Consider the following 18100-nt stretch of genomic DNA (forward strand, 5'->3'; position numbering starts at 1 on the left):
ACTCATAAATCACCACTGTCAGACTCAGGGAACCATATTTGGTGCTAGGGATTGATGCTGGGTTTGCTGCATGCAAATCAAGTGCCTTACCTGCTATATTGCTATGGATCTGGTCCCTCAACTTTGAGATATTAACCAGAGTTTAATAACTACATAATGTTTCATGTGCATTAATTGGATTGTGTCTCCTAGAAGAGATTTTTAGATTTCCTTTTGGTACCTCTCAGCACTCTTAGCACTCTGACAAAGATAAGGCTGGAAAACAATGTGTATGTTCCCTGCTAATTCGGAGATAAAATAATTGTGATAAGATTTATCTTTTCTCCTTTAATAAAGGGAGAGAATGGGATCCTCATTAATGATTGAAACAGCAAGAAACCCCACATGTCCCAAGGTAAGTTTAGAATCTCTTAAATCTAACGTCTGTTTGGGGTTGGAGAGATTGTGCAGTGGCTAGGGATATATCCTTATATGTGCCCTACCCGGGTTTCATCTCTGGTATCTCACATGGCCCCAAGAGTACTGTCAGGCATAATTCCTGAGGGCAGAGCCAGGAACAGCCCCTGAGCATTGCAGGGTATGGCCCCCAAATATAAAATAAATAAATCTTACTTCCAGTTGAAACTGAATGTCAGGTGAAAGTACTTATTCGGGGGGCTCTTTAATAAGAGGGAACTTTACAAAGATATTCATAGTTGAGTTTTAGACATAGAGTGTTCACCAATCCTTCCACCAGTGTTGACTTTCCTCCTCCAGTCTTCCCAGCTACCCTCTCATAATCCTCCCCCAGCCTGCTCTCTTGACAAGGACCTTTTTTAGGTTCTGTTAAAGTTTGGGTATCTTGATTTCAGTGTTATTGACTCTCGTCATTCCTTAACACCATGGATGTCCCTGAATCCCCTTGACGCCTGTCCCCTCTTGCTTCTGTCTATCTCTTCTCCCTCTTCCCCTTCCCTCTTTTTTCTTTCCTTCTCTTCTCTATACCTGGGGTAAAGGTTGATCTGGGCATCCTGCCTTTAAGCCATTGCATTTCCTCATCCAGTTACTCTTGAATACCCCATATAATTGATACCATCCCATGTTTGTCCTTCTTCTGACTTCATTTAACATAATATCTTCCAGTTCTATTTATGTTGCTGCAAATTGCATGATTTTATCATTCCTTACAGCTGCGTGCTCTACCATTGTGTATATATACCACATCTTCGTGATCTGCTTATGTGTCATTGGACATCTAGGTTGATTCCAGATCTTAGCTATTATGCTGAGAGCTGCAATGAATAATAGCGTGCATATGTTGTTTCATTCATTCAATGAATGTCCTGGGTACCCAGAGTGGAATTGATAAGGTCATATGGGAGCGCAATTATGAGTTTACTGAGAAGCCTCCATACTTTTTCCATAGGGGTTGGACCAGAGAGTATTCTCATCAACAGTGGATAAGAGTTCTTTTTTTTTTTTAACCACATCCCCAGAGATTGAAGAGGGAACTTTTAAAAAAAAGAGTATCTTAATAGATTGTGTTTATTTCTTAACTATTGGCTGGAGCGATAGCACAGCGGTAGGGCGTTTGCCTTGCACGCAGCCAACATGGCCGACCCGAGTTCGATTCCTCCGCCCCCCCCCTCTCGGAGAGCCCGGCAAGCTGCCGAGAGTGTCTCACCCGCATGCCAGAGCCTGGCAAGCTCCCCGTGATGTATTCGATATGCCAAACACAGTAACAACAAAGTCTCCAATGGAGACGTTACTGGGCCCGCTCGAGCAAATCGATGATCAACGGGAGGGCCTTTACCTTACCTTTACCTTATTGTCATTGTGTAAGGTTAGAGAATGTGATTATTAGAACTTTAATATTGCCAGGAAAGAAGTAGCAAAACAAAACAACAACAACAACAACAAAAAACAACATGAAAGACTGGGACAAAAGATATGAAAGAATCCATTCCTCCCCACTCTTGGTATCTGCTTATGCTCTCTAAAAGTTGTCATGGGGCATAGTCTCTTCCCTTGATTGTTTCTTTATGTACCACAAATGGGTGCAATTGTCTTGTCTGTGTGTTCGCTCTTCTGACTTGGCTTTTTGTAGCATGACCCCTTCCAGTTCATGTTATCACACAAAGCAAAATTCATGTTTTCTAGTGTCTGAATAGCATTCTCTGGTGATTATAAACCACAGTTTATCCACACATCTGGTCTGAACATGGGTTGTTTGGGTTCTTTGTTGTTGTTGTTGTTTAGCTTTTTGAGTCACACCCAACAAACGCTGGTATGTGTGGCTCTGAATTCAGGAGTTACTACTGGCAGTGCTTGGGGTACCGTATGTGATACCAGGGATTGAACCTGGGTCGGCTGCACTCAAGGCAAACGCCCTACCCGCTGTACTATTGCTTCAGCTCCTTGTTTCAGTTCTTCACTTGTAAATAGTGCAGCAATGAACAGGTGTGTGTGTATCTTCCTGAAGTAGGGTTTTTATGTTCTTTGGATGAAACGTATGGTTATTGTGCTTTTAGTTTTCTGAGAAATCTTCATACTATTTTTCAATGGGCTGGGCCAATTTTCATTCAACAGCATATGAGAGTGAAGATTCTTTTTAGAGTTCCAATTTTTAAAAGTTGGTGTCATTGTGCCGGGTTTGAGTATGACTTTTCTCTGTTTGAAACCCAGTGATCAGATTATTGCTTGAGTTCTATGTTCTTTCATGAAACTTGTTATTAAGGAATAGACTTTATGTTCCTGGAATTTCATAGTTTTTTTTTTCCCCCTTGGATAACAAGCTATCAGCATTTAAAAAAATCAAGTGCAGCTCCTTATGCTGTAATTTCACTCTTACTTATATTTTCATTCATTCCTTTCTTATATATTAAGCACATGGAAAATGTGCCAGCACTGTGCTAGGTTGTTAGGGCAGCTTTGTGAGTAAACACATGCACATTTAGGCGAAGTAGGTAATAATCACACAAGTAAGGTATAGTTTTCCTCAAATTAGTGCATTGGAGCACAAAAGCAGTTTTCTACGAGCAGTACATGGAAAATGAAGAAGGCTGCTCTAAGGAAGTGAGATTTGAGATGGCAGTGTGACGGCTGATGAGTTGGAACTTGCCTAAGAAGAAAACAACCTGTGCAGGAGAAGTGGCTAAATGCAGGAACTGGAAGAGTTTCTGAAGAGTAACAGCCTAAGGAGCCAAGCGCAGTGGAATGAGACAGTCCAGCCGCAAGCCAGCAGAGCCGGGAGATAACGAGCAGCCTTAGCTCTTTCAGAAGGGCACCCAGGGTGCATTCCCTACCTGTTTGCTCCCCTATGTCTTTCAGGACTTTTAGTTTGTTCTCAGAATTTTGTTTTTTTAACTTTTATTCATTGATTTTTTTCTCTTTTTTTGTCACTCCTAGTTCTATGCTCAGGGATAACTCCTTGTGGGGATCATCCCATATATTTAAGTGCCCTGCCCACTGTACTGTTGCTCCCATGTTCCCTTGTTTCTAAATATGGGACTTGGGGTAATGTTACCCGCCTCAGAAAGTGACCCACTAGTGATCATTGAGTATCCCCCCTCGCTTCCCTTCTCACCCTGCCTATTGAAAAATATCCTTCAGAGTTTTTGTTGTTTTTTGTCTGGGGGCCATGCCTCTCAGTGCTCAGGGCTTTCTCTTGGCTCTGCACTTGGGAATCACTCCTGGTGGGCTTGGGAAACAGGTCACTGCATGCAAGGCAAATACTCTAGCTGTTGTACTGTGCTCCAGTTGCAGTTCTTTTTTTGTATTTGTGTGTGTGGTGGCGGGGATTGGGGAACAGTTGGGCCTATTCAACTTTGCCCAGGGGCTAGTTGTTCCTGGCTCTATGCTCAACTAATGGCTCCTGTCAGTGCTTGGGGGACCATGTATAATACCTGGAGAGTTGAACCCAGGGTGGCTACATGCAAGGTAAGTGCCTTAACCCCTGTCTCTGAAACCCTCGAAGACCCTTTTGATTTTCTGTTCCAATCAACGGTGGCCAAGGACCACTCACAGAAACTTGGAGGAAAGACCTGTGGCTTAAAAATTAAAACAAAACTTTCCTGTCAGGGCACTACAGGAAACCCCTCCAACTTTTTCCTCTCACTGCTTTTAACCTTATCATTGTAGATATATCCAACATAGCACATTTTACTTAAATTTAGCTGACATCAGTAAATCTCATGACTAAGGTAATTGGCTTTAAGTTTTTCCAGTTTAAAGTTACCTAGTTATTAATATTAACCATCACCAGAATACCATGAGAATTTGTGTAATATCAGTTTTCAATTATGTAATGCTTTCAGGGAGCAAACAAGCAGACTGATTTGTGCTGGTGTTAGGAAAATGGTATGCTTACTCTTTATATACTTTTTATTTGCTATTTTCATTGCCACTACATCAACTATTATATAAAGTTCTAAAAATTTATGCTTTCTTGAATTTTAAATTAGTTCATAATCGAAATCTTTTATTGTTGAAATTGATATTTATTATTTCAAAAATTATTTATTTGCTTTTGGGGGCCATATCAGGGATTGTGGCCATATTAGTGTGCTCACGGATCATTCCTGCAGTGCTTAGAGATCGTATGGGGTGACAGGGAACCAACTTGGGTCAGCCATTTGGTGCAAAGCAAGTGCCCTGCCCTCTGTACTATATCTTCTTCTCTTAAAATATCTTTATATTGGACTGGAGCAATAGTACAGCACACAGGGTATTTGCCTTGCACACAGCCGACCCAGGTTCAATCCCTGGCATCTCACCAGGAGTAATTCTTGGATTCTGAGCCAGGTGTTACTCCTGAGCATTGCTGGGTGTGGCCCCAAAACTAATATATATATATATATATATATATATATATATATATACATATATCTTTTATTGTTATAATCTATTGCTCAAAACTGTCTTAAGCCAGGGCTAGAGAGACTACGGTATAGAAGATAAATCACTTGCCTTGCATATCACCGACCCAGATTTGATCCTTGGCACCCCAAATGGTCTCCCGAGCACACCAGGTTTGATTCCTGAGTATAGAGAGCCAGGAGTAAGCCATGAGCACTGTTGGGGTATGGCCCTGACACCAAAAAAAGTCTTTTAAAAAGCTGTCTTAATTGTATATTTATTTTCCTGTACAGAGTAATTTTCTTAAAAAGTCTTTGTTCTTCTTCCTTAACATTTAAGTTATGGCTGTGTATTTATCTTTATTTTGATGGGTGGAATTGTAGATTTTTCATTCATCTGTCACTGTCACTGTCCTCCCGTTGTTCATTGATTTGCTGAAGTGGGCCCAGTAACGTCTCCATTGTGAGACTTGTTACTGTGTTTGGCATATTGAATACGTCACAGGGAGCTTGCCAGGCTTTGCCGTGCGGGTGAGATACTCTTGGTAGCTTGCCAGGCTTTCCAAGAGGGGTGGAGGAATCCAACCCGGCTTGGCCAGGCTGGCTGTGCGCAAGGCAGGTGCCCTACCACTGTGCTATGGCTTAAGTCATATGCTAAACAAAAAAAAATTAATTTTTACGGATTCCAAATACTGCTGCCTTCAAAGGGTATTGTTTACTTTTTAATTCACCAGGTAGCTGCAGTAAGTACCGTGGTAAACAGAGGAATAACTCCAAAAGCTTTTGTGTTCAGAAACTATGGCCATTTTCCTGGAGTCAACTCTCACTATATGGGAGGCTGTCAGTATAAAATGTGGCAGGCCATCCGAGCCTCATCTGCTGCGCCGGGCTACTTTGCAGAGTATGCATTGGGAAATGATCTGCACCAAGTAAGTTGACATCATGACTTATCTTTTAAAATGTATGTCATAAAAAGTACAGAGGTATCAACTAAGGAGACTTTCTTATGTTTCTATATGGTAAAATATCAAAAATATTTTTACTTGTTTTGTGAAAGCATATTTAGAAAAGTTTTATTCTACTTTATACACTGAGATTCATAACCAATTGTGATGATTTTATTATTGGCAAATGAGGTAGTATTAGATTGTCCAAATGGATAAAAATCTAAAATGAAGCCTAATCATTGGAAATGCAGAATCCAGTCAGTTTAATAGTTTTAAAAGAAAGTATAAAATAAAGCAATAAGGTTAAACACTCATTGTTAACTGTGTAGCTGACTTATATGGTACTTTACATGCACTATCTGATTTAAACACCACCACAGCATAAGATTATTGCTTCACGCTCATCCATATTTGCTTACATTCACATGCGTGTGTATGCACCAGGGATTGAACCCAGGGCTTCACATGTGCAGGGCATGTGCTCTACTGAGGAGCCACACCCCACACCTGCCCCTCATTTATTTTTCATGAGAAATCGGAGTCTTAAAGCTCGTAACTGGATAAGAGCTGCGGGTGTTAATGGTGGATTTTGTGATGCTTTATAATGTTCTTCAATGTATTAACAAGTGCTCTATAAAGTTGAAAATCATTTCCTGTAGTTTATTCTTTTTCTGTTAATATAGTCATTTATTTGTCACAGATTTTTTTTTCTCATTTTCCCCCCGTTAAAGGATAGCTAAAACACAAATGTTTAAAAAAAAAAAAGTGAAAGCTTTTGAACTGATACCTACAAATATTTTTACATTTTTTTTCCCTTTATTTTATTTTATTTTTTTTAAAGTTGTAGATTTACAATTTTTTGTGCTTTGGTTTCAATTATACAATGATCAGATACCCATCCCTCCACCAGTGCCCATTTTCCACCACCATGGATAATATCCCTCCCACCCCCATCCCCCCATCCCCCCTGTCTCTGTGGCAGGGCAATCCCCTGTGTTCTCTCTCTCCTTTTGGGTGTTGTGGTCTGCAAAAGAGGCATTGAGTGGCAAACATGTTCAGTCCATAGTCTACTTTCTACATGCATTTTTTGCTTTCAAAGTATTTATTTTGGTTTGGGGCTACACTTGACAGTGTTCAGGGGTTACTCCTAGCTGGTTATCAAGCAACTGGGCATGGTACTAGCAGTTCAGATCAGGGTTGTTGCCACCATAGTCACATACCAGGCAAATGCCTTACCTCCTATCCTATCTTTCTGACACACACTTTTAAAGTTTTAACCATATGTCAGTTTGAGAAATTTTTTTTAACTTGTATTTCTGTGTGGATCACTTTCACTGTTGGATCCATTTGTTGATGAGTTTTGTTTTATGTTTTTGAGGGATGAATTATATTTTGTATTTTTGACTGAGGAATGATACAAGCTTAATTTTTTCATCTTAGACCACACCCAGTGGTGCTCAGGGGTTACTTTTGGTGGGCCTTGGGGAGATCAGATGTAGTGCTAGGGATTAAATTTGTCAGCTGCATGCAAAGCAAGTGCCTTGTCTATTGTATCTGTCTGGCTGCATATGCTTTTTTTTTTTAATGTGATATCCCATTTAAAATCAGTGAATTGATGAAATTAGTAATCTTTTCTCTCTGATCACTGAAGTGTGTGTGTACTCTTATTTGATATTCAGATGCATGTTGAGAAAAAGACAAGTATTTATAACAAGGATTTTCAAGTATGATTTAAAAGCTCATAAATCTATGAAAATTATACATTAATTGGTCATAATTTGCAAGTGATAATAAAAAACATCTTTGTCAGATTTTTTTGCTATATTTTCTGGTGGTAGCTAGATATATTTTAACATGTTCTGGTCAACTATTCCATTTCTTTCTAGAAGTAATATAGTAAGAGATTAAAGTGGGGTTCCTTTGCAGCCATTTCAAACTCTCTTTGATAAATCAATCATTGTTGAAATAAATATGTGAGTCGCTTTCCCTCTTAGCTTTTCACATTTTTATTCCACACCCTCAGGACAGAAACTGCTAGCTGAGCTCTTTCCTTTTGAACTGATTTCAAGACTTAGCAGTCAAAATAAATTTATTTAATATGTAATTTACTGTTCTTAATAATTATTTGTCTATATTGGCTGTGTTCTCAGATGTCATAAATAGAGAATGTATTCAAAATATATTAGTTAAGATTATAACTAATAGATAGTTTTCATGCTGCACAGTTGCAAATGTGTTAAATATTAGGGAAAATCTCAAATGAAAAATTACTGCATTTTGGCACCAAATATTCAAGAGGCCATCTCAGTTATTCATTTATTCTTTGTCCAAGAGGAAGTCATTCTAAGGTTGTTAAATTCTGTCCCATAGATGTATAGCATTCCTCCATGAGGGCTACCCCTTGCTAACTGTTTGAGAGGGTCACTCCTGGTTGTGCCAACGGAACCAAACTGTACTGGCAGTTGAACTTGAGGAACCTTGCAATATCAGGGATCAAGCCTGGGCCTCCTATTGAACTATCTTTCTGGTCCCTTGATAAAAATATTCATATGGGATTTTAAGTTTAGGCAAATCTCTGTAAGTATATATATATATATATATATTCTAGTGCTTGAAGAACAAATGGTACTTGTTTGGTTTGGGGCCACATCTGGCTGTGCTCAGGGCTTACTCCTTGCTCTGCAGTCAGGGATCACTTCTGGCAGTCTTGGGGGATCCTATGGGGCGACAGGGATCGAACCCAGGTTGACTACATGTAAGGCAAATGCCCTGCCCACTGTATACTATCTTTCCAGCCCCACAAATGAGATTTTTTTCCTCCCTCAAAAGATACCTTCAAAGATTGATGGTAGGGGCTGGAGTGATAGCACAGAGGGTAAGGAGTTTGCCTTGCACGTGGCCCGACCCGGGTTCAATTCCAAGCATCCCATACAGTTCCCTGAGCACCGCCGGGGATAATTCCTGAGTGCAAAGCCAGGAGTAAACCCTATGCATCGCTGGGTGCGACCAAAAAAGCAACCAAAAAAAAAATTTTTTTTGATGATAATATTTTAAGGTATGAATGATCTTGATTATTTTCTCAAAGTTTCTTTCCAAACCTTCAGAAGTTGCCAAGAAGTTTTCAATTATAACTCTTTAATTATTGCAGCTTTCTTATCCTGTTATTTGAGTAATAATGCTCAGTATATTTCCAGTCTCATTTATTTTGGGTGAGGGGTGCATACTCAGAGTTACTCGGGGTTTACTCCTGGTTCTATTGTCATGGATCATTCCTGATGAGCACAAGGGATTATATGTTGTGCCTAGGATCAAACCTGGGTCAGCTACACACAAGGCAGGGTTCTTACCTGCTGTATATCTCCCCTGCCCCAGTCTAATTTTTAAAGTCTCCTCTAAGGGCTGGAGCAATAGCACAGCGGATAGGGCATTTGCCTTGCATGCGGCTGACCCAGGTTCGATTCCCAGCATCCCATATGGTCCCCCGAGAACCGCCAGGAGTGATTCCTGAGTGCAAAGCCAGGAGTAACCCCTGAGCATCGCCGGGTGTGACCCAAAAAGCTAAATAAAAAAAAGAAAAAAGAAAAAAAAAGTCTCTGTTTTCTCAGATACATTTTTTTAGTGGAACTTACTTCATTCTTTTTGGAACTGAATATAAATTATACATTCAAATTCTGCTTGAGCAGCTTCTGAAAGCTTGTTTGTCTTTAAGAGGTCAAGTAGATAGGATGCATTTCACTTCTCTTTGTAAAAGTATTCTGACAGTATTTGCATGATTTGTTCTAGAAAGTTATATAGAGTAGGAAGTGTAAGGTGCTTCCAATCTTTTGCTCCTACCCCCACCCCTACCACCAACCCCTATTCCCATATTTATCTTGAAAGGGTGCTTCCACACTTTATAAGCATAATTTTCCTCTTTTTAACAGCTTTATTGAGATATATCTGAGATTTATGCATAATTAATAGACTGTGTACTTGTTGATTATATAATTTGATGAATTTGAACATAAACCTTTTTCATTTGTTTGGTTTGGGGGTCACACTTTCTCAGGGCTTATTCATGGCTCTGTACTGGAACTACTCCTGGGAGGCTTAGGGGACCATATGGGATGCCAGGGATCAACCCTGGATTGACTGTGTGCAAGGCCCTGCCTACTGTTCTATTGCTCCAACCCCAACAATTTGCCTTTCATCTTTTTCCACCTCTGCCTCCGAAATTAATAATTCATTTCCTGTCATGTAGAAAGAGCCTGAAAAATTAGTTGGCACTAAACGTTTTGATGACACATTCTAATGTTTTTTTTCTCCTGGACCTTATTTACATTTTCAAAGGTTATGTTCAAACTAGGAATTAATCAATCTGATTGGAGTTACAGTTTTTCACATATGTTCCAGTGTTTTTAGGGGGAAGAACCTGAATAGTTCCTGCCAAATTATGCTGATCCAGGACACAACTAATAAGTTTCATCAGAACAGAACACTGTCACTGTCTTCCAGTTGTTCATCGATTTGCTCTAGTGGGCACCAGTATCGTCTCACAAAAAATTATGAGACTTGTTGTTATTGTTTTTGGCATATTGAATACATCACGGGGAGCTTGCCCGGCTTTGCTGTACGGGCGAGATACTCTCGGTAGCTTGATGGGCTCTCCGAGAGAGCTGGAGGAATCAAACCCGGGTCGGCCGCGTACAAGGCAGACAGACCCCTACCCACTGTGCTATGGCTCCAGCCCATAACAAAACAATAATACAAAATTTCTCTCAGCGCCTCATTGTTTTTTCTGTAAAGGATATAAAGATTTTTGATAAGAGCTGGTAAATTTGTGTTTCTTGAATCCTACCTCAACTAACTCAAATGAAGAACCATATAAACAGTGATAGAATAAGATGATAAATAAAAAAAATATGTTTAGCATTAAGTAGAAGTATAGAAGTTATATTTTACTTCATTAGAGTTGGCTTTACCCTAATAAAGACCTTTTCCATGTACGTTATCTAAATAAAGAAGTTAGTTAAGATAGAAACAGTATGGAGAAGAAAGACTGGATAGTGAGTGAGTGCTTAAAGATTGTAGATTTCTGAGGCTGGAGTGACAGTACAGCAGCTGAGGCACTTGCCCTGCATGTCGCTGACCTGGGGTCACTGGGTTCAATCTCCAGCATCTCATATGGTTCCTCAAACACCACTATCACTGGGTATGGCCCTAAAATAAACATGCACATTATAGATTTTTGTCCTGGGTGTAAAAAGTGGGATAATGGTGATGTGTTTTCTCTGATCATCTTTATAGACTTTTATAATAGTGGTAGTTTTCATTTAAAATATTTAGATGATTATTTGAGTAATGTGTACAATTTCAGGTAAATAGTTTAATGAAAATTAACTATTCATAGGGGCAGAGAGCACAGGAGTTAAGACATTTGCCTTTTATTTTGGCTGGTTCATGTTCAATCCCTGGCACCTCATAACGGCTCCCCCAAGCACCTTCACGAGGACCATTAAGCACCACTGTGTATTGCCCAAGCCTTCCTTCTCCACAAAGAAAAAATAAGATGGTAGTTATTTTGCTAGATATGAAGTATAATATGTTGCCTCTGTTATAGAATATTTTACTTGTTACTTGAAAATAAGAAAAAGGTTGAAAGGACTAAATTAAAATTTGTACACGAGGTCTTTAGGAAATACTGCAGTTATCAATACCTAAATTTAGGGAAACCAAGTGTATACTTAAAAACTAACCAGTATAAGTACCTAATCGACGAATGACTTGCAACAGAAACATAAAGGTAGCTGAATTTTAAACCAGTTTCTTTCAGCTGGTGAATGGATAAACAGAGTGTGATACATCTGAATAATGGAATATTCTCAGCAATATAAAGGAGAATTACTGACATTTGCAGTGAAGTGGATGGATCTCAGAAGCATTATTCTAGGTGAAAATAACCAGACTCTAAAGATTCTACTATATAATTTCATTTATTTTGGAAACAAGAACTGCCATGTGACCTTGGAAATGAAAGAATAGCTTTGGAAACTGTGAGGTTTGAAGAACTGTTTGTAAAGATGTGGAGCACACAGGATGAAATTAAAAAAACTTACCTCCTTTGTACATGTGATAGAGTCTGTGTGAGTGAGATGCTGACTAATTTCTTTCATGAGCGTTTACTAAATGGTTTATAGGTGACAGCTCAATAGCAGTTTTAAAAGTCCGTGAATTTTCCAAGTTAGATTGGTGCTAGTCGATCTAGAATAGTGTTCCTCAGCTTTTTAAAAAAAATTTTTTTTCTCTAACCATGATATCTTGTTTCTTCCCCATGGCCACTCCTGTCCTATGGATGGCTCCTGAGTTGCATGCCATAGCCCTCCATTCCTCAATTTTTACCCATGACTCTCTCTCCAGGGCGACCCATACTGCCCCAGTTGAGAAGTGTAGTCTTGGGAACATTAGAAACCTTCCCCTCTCCTAACCATGAAGGCAATATAAGGGGTGAAAGAATTGACAAGGATCTGATATCAGGAAATGATGTCAGGAAAGGGACCACTCCCCCCCCCCCCCCCACCAGAAAAGTATACTATGAGAAGAAAGAATTACTATGTTGGGAATTCTCATGGGAATAAAAGAACAGTGAAAAGGTTTGGAATGGACTGGGGGGAATAAAGAGGTTCTGTCAACAGCATCGATGCACAAAGATTTGAGTGCCATAACGGGAACAAGGCACAGTGAAGTTTGGAACATATGCACTTAAGTCCTGCTGATTCTTTGAGGACAGTGAATCGGGTGGCATTAAAAACTTGGTCCACTCATGTTGCTTGGTTCAAGCAAATAGAGTCTCAGTTCATCTGCTTCACAAGAAGAGCAGTCTACAGAATTGCACTCATTATGTAAGCCCAATGGGCTTACATAGAGTGGACACAAGTTGCTGTCTGTAATGAATTATCTAAAAGCGCTTTGCTTAGTATCAGACAAGACCCTTGTCTCACAGTCTTTTGCTGCACATGGTATATTTATTTAGGATGATGATCATTTGTTCTACCTTTGTTGAGTTGAACAAAAATGTAACTATAATTCTGTAATGTTTCCTATATTATAAAATTTAGTTCCATAGAATTATAAAGATAAATATGGTGGTAGCACATATGCTACTGTTTTCCTCGGTCTGCCTCAGAAACAAATAATTCTTTGTCAGCATAGACAGCAAGAGGTTTCACAGTTCTTGGAAGACCTACTACCATAGGGAAATGATTTGTACCCACTCTCCTCATGATTTTTTTCTGTCCTAGTCCTGTATCTAATTGCAGACATGCCTTCTGCAGTCTCTAAGTTTCAAAGACAGTCCCAAATGAAGCACATCACAGCCACCAAGGGGCATTTATGAAGAGTCAAAGCCTAAAATATGATGGGCGTGTGATTAATTCTGCTACTTTTGAAAGGACGTGTCTTCTAAAAGAACAATGTGTGTGTGTTTGTGTGTGTGTGTGTGTGTGTGTGTGTAGAGAGAGAGAGAGAGCTCCTCACAAATGTGGAAACACTAAGACGTTGGGATATGTATTATCTTCTAGCAGAAATACGTGTTTCCTACCCTGTATTAGGATTATTTCAGTAAAGTGGTTACTAGGAAGGCAAAAACACAAAAAATACAAAAAAATCCTCTTAAACCACGTTTTTGAAGAATAGGTGAGAATTAGTAAAGCCAAGAAGCGGCTAGAGAAGACCATTTTGAGAGAGATGAAAACATGTACAAGGGCATGAAAGCAATAATGTCATTCATTCTTAAAAACGCTAATAATCAGGAATGTGTTCTGGGTGGGGAGTGTCCAGTGCACATGCTGTGTAAGCCACACAAAGTCACAAGGTCTGGCTCTGGTACATGATGGGACAGGTACATGTGCTTCTTAGCTATCTGTGGCCCAGTTCTCTGTTTTTTATGACCTGCAAAAGGTGTTAGGAATATCCAAATGCAAATGGCCATGGGCAAAAAATAGTTCCCATCCTTAATCAGAAGAACAATTCTGGAGCTAATAGATAAAAATTAGTGAGAAGGAGATTTGGACTTTATAGAACTGCATATTATCAAGTAATCTATAGCATCTCAAAATGGAATGAGAACACTAATAGCAGGTGAGAGTTATTTCAGGTAGTCCTTACTGGTTTTGTGCTTTTATTAGACTACGTTTGTAGAGTCGCTGGAGCAATAGCACAGTGGTAGGGCATTTGCCTTGTGCACATCCAGCCTGGCCGAGGCGGGTTCGATTCCTCCACCCCTCTCGAGAGTCTGGCAAGTTACCAAGAGTATCTCGCCCGCATGGCAAAGCCTAGCAAGCTACCCGTGATGTATTTAATATGCCAAACACAGTAACAACAAGTCTCAAAATGGAGACGTTACTGGGCCCGCTTGAGCAAATTGATGAACAACGGGAGGACAGTGACATTTGTAGGGTGCTTTGTATAAGTGTGGCTTTATCAGTGCATCATTCTTTTGAATTGTTCAAAATGATACTGATTATAGGTAAATATTTACAAAGTTTGCCTACTTTATATCTATTAAAATTGTGATACTTTGAATAATTTTTATAATTTACATGTCAAGTTTCAACTAATTTAATTGAAAATTTTATTAAGAATTATAAATAATATTTATAATTAATAAAATTCTTATAAATATTGAATTAAATTAGTTGAAATTTAATAAATTCAACTAATTTGATAAATTTTTGTGAAATTTATTAATTTTATAATTACAAATATATTTTGAGTACAATGTTGAATTAATAAAATAAAATTTTGAATTTGAATTTAAAATTTTGAAATTTTGAATTTATAATGAATAAATTTTGGTAAATTTAAATAAAATTTTGAATTAAATTTGTTGAAACTTGATTATATGTGAATTATTAAAGAATGAATTATTTGGTTGAGTCACCTCTCTTATATTAGACTTATTTAGGTTCAGTGTTAAGCCACTAAACAAGAACTCTAGTTTTAAAAGTAATTCATTTCAGTATTGTGAACAGCATATGCAGAACAACACATGATGGTCAGAGAAATTTCATAAAAAGAAAAGAAAGTCTATTTGAATTTTTTTAGTGAGCCTCGTAAATTTTCATGGTTTTGCAGTCTCATATATGAAATAAAGTCACCTTAAAGGATGTCTTTTATTATACTACTAATAATAATTATTATTATTATTATTATTTGGCCAACTTACTGTGTAGTACAATTTTCCCTGTGACAGCATTTCAGATTAAAATAAAACTTTGTTTATATTTGGGAAATAAAGCTTCACTTTTAAGTCTTCTATATCTATTTTTTTTTTAACTTCTGTTTTGCAGGATGGAGGTTTGCTTCTGAATAACCCATCAGCATTAGCGATGCACGAGTGTAAATGTCTCTGGCCTGATGTCCCCTTAGAGTGCATAGTATCCCTGGGCACTGGGCGCTACGAGAGTGATGTGAGGAACAATGTGACACAAACGAGCTTGAAGACCAAACTGGCCAACGTCATCAACAGCGCGACAGACACTGAAGGTCAGTCTAGTTGTTTGCTGCTGGAGGGGACTATCACTCCCAGCATTGCATCATTTTCCCTAATTTGAAGGTGCTGGCTCTAGGAGACCTAATTGTGTCCACATTATGGGCTCAGGAAGCTGCACACGTGGAAGCAAGTCTTGAGTTGTTTCTCTTTTCTCCTCATTCACTTCTTCCAAGTAACTCTAGATCCGTGCTTCAGCTGTGAACCACAACTCCATAGGAGGTTATGGAACTTAAAACATGTTCTGGTTTCAGTAAATTTCGTGATGATTTATCATCAGTTAAATGTGAGGCCTGTACAGCACCCTGTTTGTGTAAAAATTTCTCCAGAAAAAAAGGGGCTATGAAAGGCACAAGTTTCAAGAAGTCCTGTCCTAGATTAGACCGTTCTTTACCTGGAGCTAGTTGAAAAATCCCCTATGCAGAACAGACTCAGGCCTGGTTAGAGAGTCTTTCCCTTCCCTTCCCTTCCCTTCCCTTCCCTTCCCTTCCCTTCCCTTCCCTTCCCTTCCCTTCCCTTCCCTTCCCTTCCCTTCCCTCCCCTCCCCTCCCCTCCCCTCCCCTCCCCTTCCCTCCCCTCCCCTCCCCTCTCCCTCCCCTCTCCCTCCCCTCTCCCTCCTTCCCTCCCCTCCCCTCCCCTCTCCCTCCTTCCCTCCCTTCCCCCCCCCCAGCAGTGTTCAGGGGTTCCTCCTGGCTCTGCACTCAGGAATCAACTCTTGGCGGTTCTTGGGGGACCATATGGGTTGCAGGGAACCAAACCTTGGTGAGCCATGTGCAAGGCAAATACCTGTTGTACTATCGCTCTGTCCCCTGGTTAGAGACTCTTGAGCCATTTAAGAAACAGGGAAATGAAAAGGGGGTGAACTTGGTTCAGATAAACACATGATACGAACCATTTATTCTCTTTCCCTCTGAACCATTAGAAAGCTGGGCAAAAGACTGGTTTCTTAGACATTAAATGACAGGTGGCACAGTAGTGCTTCTGAAAGGAAAAAAATAATCACTATAATTGCCCATCTTGGATGGTAGCACAGGAAAGGGAGTCCCCCTCCCCCCCAAGCTGGACAGTCTCCTAGAGTTTAGGAACAGAGTTCAAGAAAGCTAAAAGGAAACTAGAATTTGTGGGCAAAATAATATAGAGGAGGTAGTTTCACAGAGAATGTTCCATAAATACAGTCCTTTGAATACTGATCTCACTTGCATGTAAGAAATTTACCCAAGACCAGTTAAAGAACCACCAGAAAGGATTAGACAAGAAAGTTCTTGGAGCTTAGACAGTGCCCAGGCCCAGTTCCATAAGCTCCTTTTTTTTTTTTTTTAATTTATTTTTTTTATTTATTGAATCACCTTGGGAAAGGTTACAAAGCTTTCAGGTTTAGGTCTCAGTCATGCAAATATCAAACACATTTCCCTTTACCAATACTTTTTTTTTTACCATGAAGAACCCCAATAAAACCCCACCCCCCACCCCTCCCATTCCCTGTGGGGCAGATGAATTCTAGTTAACACTCTATCTGCTTTGATTAGATTCATTGTTTCAATAAAAGATTCACCACTATTATTTAGAGTTTACCCCCCCCCCCCAAATCAGACATGCTGAAAAAGCATTGTGACGTGATTTGCTTTCTACAGCTGGGTTCAAGAATTAAATGTTGGTTTTGGATTTCTGCTATTTTACTTATTGACCCTGGAAGTATTTATACTGAAAGTCAGATAGTTAAGAAATTGGTTTCTGTGCTCTGGAGTCGTGGCCGTGCTGGAGAGCCGCTAGTGGGGGGCAACTGGTGGCCTCGGTAGGGCGTGAAGGGCAGACCGAAACGACCCCTTCCCATGAGGTTTTAGTCGCCCCCACTCCCCCGGCTCATACCTGCTGTCCACAAGGCTCCCATGGGGCCGCCATCTTTCTTTCCAGAGAGGAGAAGGCGACTGGGGCAACACCCTTTCCCCTCCGGACAGACATGATGGCCTGGATTAACGCATAGTCCTTTCACTTTTCTGCTCCAAGCTGCTGGGTTCTGCATTAAGTCCTTGTGCTTCTGGGGCTGTGGCCGTGCTGGAGAGCTGCTCGCGGGGGGCAACTGGTGACCTCGGTAGGGCGTGAAGGACGGACCGGAACGCCCCCCTTCCCATGAGGTTTTAGTCGCCCCCACACCCACGGCTCATACCTGCTGTCCATAAGGCTCCCATGTGGCCGCCACCTTTCTTTCCAGAGGGAGGAGGGCGGAAGGGACCAACACCCTTTCCCGTCCGGGCAGACATGATGGCCTGGATTAACGCATAGTCCTTTCACTTTTCTGCTCCAAGCTGCTGGGTTCTGCATTAAGTCCTTGTGCTTCTGGGGCTGTGGCCGTGCTGGAGAGCCGTTCGTGGGGGGCAACTGGTGACCTCGGTAGGGCGTGAAGGACGGACCGGAACGCCCTCCTTCCCATGAGGTTTTAGTCTCCCCCACACCCCCGGCTCATACCTGCTGTCCACAAGGCTCCCATGTGGCCGCCACCTTTCTTTCCAGAGGGAGGAGGGCGGAAGGGACCAACACCCTTTCCTCTCTGGCAGACTTGATGGCCTGGATTAACGCATAGTCCGTTCACTTTTCTGCTCCAAGCTGCTGGGTTCTGCATTAAGTCCTTGTGCTTCTGGGGCTGTGGCCGTGCTGGAGAGCCGCTCGTGGGGGGCAACTGGTGGCCTCGGTAGGGTGTGAAGGACGGACCGGAACGCCCCCCTTCCCATGAGGTTTTAGTCGCCCCCAACCCCCGGCTCATGCCTGCTGTCCACAAGGCTCCCATGTGGCCGCGA

The 18100-nt window shown here is 40.6% G+C and overlaps 1 protein-coding gene across 2 annotated transcripts in view; it reads left to right on the forward strand.

Annotated features, from left to right (window-relative positions):
* Positions 1-18100, forward strand: part of PNPLA8 (patatin like phospholipase domain containing 8) — a 49021-nt gene that overhangs the window by 23742 nt on the left and 7179 nt on the right. For both annotated transcript variants that reach the window (XM_056118352.1, XM_056118351.1), the window contains exons 7-9: positions 337-394; positions 5570-5764; positions 15109-15304. In XM_056118352.1, the coding sequence (XP_055974327.1) occupies positions 337-394; positions 5570-5764; positions 15109-15304 (449 nt within the window). The remainder of the gene's footprint in view (positions 1-336; positions 395-5569; positions 5765-15108; positions 15305-18100) is intronic.

The sequence above is a fragment of the Sorex fumeus genome, unplaced genomic scaffold (genome assembly GCF_029834395.1).
Source record: "Sorex fumeus unplaced genomic scaffold, SorFum_2.1 ptg000037l, whole genome shotgun sequence".
Taxonomy (NCBI): domain Eukaryota; kingdom Metazoa; phylum Chordata; class Mammalia; order Eulipotyphla; family Soricidae; genus Sorex; species Sorex fumeus.